Genomic DNA, 4,176 nt, shown 5'->3' with positions numbered 1-4,176 from the left:
CGAACCCACCACCTTAGGTGTACGTGGCTGGCACCTTAGCTGGTTGAGCTATAGGCGCCGAGCCCCATCCTTCTTGCTCTTACTGGTTATATTCTTCTCTCTTCACAGTTCTAATTTGGGGTCCCATGGACCTATCACATGTGCATTCTTTTCTCTTTTCTTCTTCTCTTCTTTTTTCTCGTATTTTCTTCCCTTCCTTGTTTTTTTTTTCTTTTTCTTTTTTTAAATTTCAGGTTATGTACAAACAGCCAGGTTACAATACTTGAATTTCTTCGGTAGAGTCCCTCTTGTAGTTGTATCTGGCACCCAAAAGACATGCCGTATTCTTCTCCCCTCCCCTATGAGGTCTTGCTTTATTGCTCAGGCTGCTGGGCTCAAGTGCAGTGATGTTAACCTAGCTTGCTGCAACCTGAAATTCCTGCCTCAGTCTCCAGAGTAGCTGGGACTACAAGCATGCACCACCATGCCTGGATAATTCTTTAAATTTTTTGCAGAGACAGGGCCATGCTACATTGCTCAGACTGGTCGTGAGCTCCTTGCCTCAAGCATTTCTCCTACTTCAGACTCCCAGAGTGCTGGGAGTACAGGTTTGAGCCACTGAGCCTGGCCCACATCTGTATTTTCAACCTTAGCTCCAGAGTAGGACTTGCTGATTACTCTGGACCATGCTAGGTGTCATGGCCCCACCTATAATAGATAGGGGTTCTACTCTCAGAAAATAACACTGGAAGAGGTTTGTGCCAGGTAGTAGTATCAGAAAGGATTTGTTTTATCAAACAATCCCAGGACTCTGGGTCCTTAGCCATTGTATATTTTAGAAAATTTAGAATACACAGTAGTGGAGCAGGGTGAGGTGGCTCACGCCTGTAATTCTAGCACTTTGGGAGGCCGAGGCGGGTGGATTGCCTGAGCTCATGAGTTCTAGACCAGCCTGAGCCACAGTGAGACCCCTATCTCTAAAAAAATAGCTGGGCATTGTGGTGGCCCTTGTGATCTCAGCTACTAGGGAGGCTGAGGCAAGAGAATTGCTTGAGCCCAAGAGTTTGAGGTTGCTGCGAGCTGTGATGCCACAGCACTCTACCCAGGGTGACATAGTGACACTCTGTCTTGGAAAAAAAAGAAAAAACAGAAACAAAAACAAAAAGAAACAGCAGTGAATGTAAAACTATCAGTCTGACTCCCAGCTCCATCACACTGTTGATGTTTCAGTGCTTGTCTTCCTAGGCAGGGTGTGTGTGTGAGTGTGTGTGTGTATTTGTGCGTATGTGTATGTATGTGAGCGTGTATGTTTGTGTGTGTATGTGTATGTGAGCGTGTTTGTGTGTCTGTGAGCATGTGTGTATGTGTATGTGAGTGTGTGTGCACGTATGTGTGCATGTGTGTATGTGTGCGTGTGTATGTGAATGTGTATGTGAGCATTGTGTGTGTTTGTGTGCATTTGTGTATGTGCATATGTATCTGCATGTGTGTATATGTGTATGTGTGTTGTTTGTGTATATGAATGTGTGTGTTTGTAAATGTGTGTATATGAATGTGTGTGTATGTGTGTTGGTGTATATGTGTGTGTATGTGTGGTGTATGTGTTTGTGAATGTGTGTGTATGTGCTTGTGTGTGTTTGTATAGGTATGTGAATGTGTGTGCATGTGTGTTGTGTGTTTGTATGTGTTTGTATAGGTATGTGAATGTGTGTGTATGTGCATGTGTGTTGTTTGTATATGTGTGTATGTGAACATGTGTATGTGTGTATATTTGTGTGTGTGCATGTGTTTGCATGTGTGTATGTGAATGTGTGTGCATGTGTGTTGTGTGTATTGTTTTTGTATGTGTGTATGTGAATGTGTGCATGTGTGTTTGTGTATGTGAATGTGTGTTTATGTGTGTATGTGAATTTGTGTGCATGTGTGTTGTGTGTTTGTATAGGTGTGTATGTAATTGTGTGCATGTGTCTTTGTGTATGTGTGTATGTGAATGTGTGTGCATGTGTGTTGTGTGTGTGTATGTGAATGTGTGCATGTGTGTGCAGGTGTGTTTGAGTATGTGTTGTGTGTTTGTATGTGTGTATGTGAATGTGTGCGTGTGTATGTGCGTGTGTGTATTTGTGTGTGTGTGTGTTGTGTGTGTGTTTGTATATGTGTGTATGTGAATGTGTGCACGTGTGTTGTATGTATGTGAGTGTGTGTTTGTGTATGTGAATGTGTGCACATGTGTGTTGTATGTATGTGTGTATGTGAATGTGTGCTCATGTGTGTTGTATGTGAGTGTGTGCGTGCATGTGTGTTTGTGTATGTGAATGTGTATGTGCATGTGTGTTGTGTGTTTGTATATGTGTGAATCTGTGTGTATGTGTTAACCATGTGCTGATGGCCCTGCTGTTTTCAGAAGTGAAAGTGTTATTTTTTAGCTTTGCAATCCTTTGTAAATATACAGTCAGTTCTCATTATTTGCAATAGTTACTGTGTTCTCCAAAGTTGCTGTGATTTAATAAAAAAAAAAAAAAGACTGAATCAGAGCTCCTGGGAATTGCAGGGTTAGGCTGCTTTGAGCCTCGGGTCCCACCATTTTTATCAGCCAGTTAATACATAACCTAGTGTTATGCCTGCTCCTGTGTGAAGACGCCTAATTTCATGTACGTTGTGATTCTTTAGCATGGATCACGGTCCACAGTGCTGTCACTCAGGACTGAACAAAGCTGATCTGACACACAGATTTTCCCTGTAAGGACATCACAGCCTGCTGTGCTTAGGAACGCTGGACAGCATTCCAGTGTGCTTCTGGGACATTTTAAACAAACAATGAAATCACCACCAAAAAGTACAAGAATGCTAAAAATGGGGTGCTAAATAGAGATTGCAAAAAGGATGCTTGTTGATGGTATGAAGGTGACACAAGAAAGCAGAGTATTGCCTTGTTTGAGTGTAGCTGGAAACATGCTTCCTGGGTGATTCAAGTTTTTGGCTCGTCTGAGTGTGTTCATGAATGACTGTGAAAGTCCCTTGAGTATTGATTTGGGGGTTACAGATAAATTTTAGTGAGTAGATGAATTTGCAAATGTGGAATATATGAATACTGAAGATTGACTAATTTCAAGTAGCGATTTTTGGTAGTTTTTAGAATGGTGAGGTTTACATTTTTAGTGGTCACGTCTAACTTCCTTCTGCTGCTTTTTTCTAGTGTGGAAGCCAGTTCTCCAGGCCAAGGAAGTCCCCTGAGCAGCTTGTTACCTTCTGCTTCAGTGCCAGAGTCTATGACAATTAGTAAGTACTTTGTGAGCCACCTCCGCCAGCTCTGGAATGGCCCCTGGGCCTGCTTATCATGGCAGTGCCTTGGGCTTGCGTCTGTGTGGGGTCAGGTAGCACATGTACACACCTGGTTGTGGACTTGAAGGGTGGTGTGTGGTTGCGGTTAGTGGGTGGTGCTCAGGCAGGCGCACATGCTGAAGGACGCCTTGCAGGGCGGGGCTCACTGGGACAGACGGCTGTCCTTCTATGCGTTGGGACCTGCCTCCTGGAAGGCAGTCAGCTGCTGAGGAACTGTTCTATGTAGCTTCCTTTGTAACTCTGGAGGGATCATTTTTGTAGGTAAGGACAAGTGTGTCTTAAGGTGATTAAACATTGCTAATGACCAGGTTTTAACTGTTTCTAATTTTACTACCCAGAAACGGTATTGGAGATGGAGCAATTAGGAGTAGGTTTGAATATAACAAAGAATAAACCAACCATGGTTTAACGAGATAGACCTTCATCTCTCTGTAGGGAGGTAGGCAGGCTGTGGCTAGATTTTGGTCCAGGGCTCCTTCTTTGTTTCAAAGACCAAAGTAGCTGTTTCTAGCTCCAGCCATTTCATTCTCATCCCAGGCAGCAGGGAAGAAGAGAGGGGCAGGGAGAACGTCCTCCATTTCCACATAGAGCTCTCAGGGCTCTGTGCAGAGAGTGAAAAAATTACAATGTTTTTCACTTCACTTCTGGCTGAAATGTATTTCCTTTAACCACGACCGTGCTTTTTCATCATTATTGCTTTCCTTTTTGATCTTGTGTGTTTCTTATATTTTAAAATATTTTGCTGAAAAGGAGCCATGGGCTTTCCCAGACTGCAGAATGGGCCTGTGGTACAAACAGGGGAAGCCCCTCCTGGGAGGTGCTCACAGTGCCTCCTCCTGTATCCTTGGCCAGCACTCA

At 43.6% G+C, this 4,176-nt stretch overlaps 1 protein-coding gene across 1 annotated transcript in view; it reads left to right on the top strand.

Moving 5' to 3' along the window:
• Positions 1–4,176, top strand: part of LOC111721831 (sorting nexin-29-like) — a 181,855-nt gene that overhangs the window by 7,009 nt on the left and 170,670 nt on the right. Inside the window, exon 3 of the mRNA XM_023507572.1 lies at positions 3,173–3,255. Within this exon, the coding sequence (XP_023363340.1) occupies positions 3,173–3,255 (83 nt within the window). The remainder of the gene's footprint in view (positions 1–3,172; positions 3,256–4,176) is intronic.

The sequence above is a fragment of the Otolemur garnettii genome, unplaced genomic scaffold (assembly GCF_000181295.1).
Source record: "Otolemur garnettii isolate 467f Iridium unplaced genomic scaffold, OtoGar3 scaffold00189, whole genome shotgun sequence".
NCBI classification, from domain to species: Eukaryota; Metazoa; Chordata; class Mammalia; order Primates; family Galagidae; genus Otolemur; species Otolemur garnettii.
This window is presented reverse-complemented; position numbering and strand designations above follow the sequence as displayed.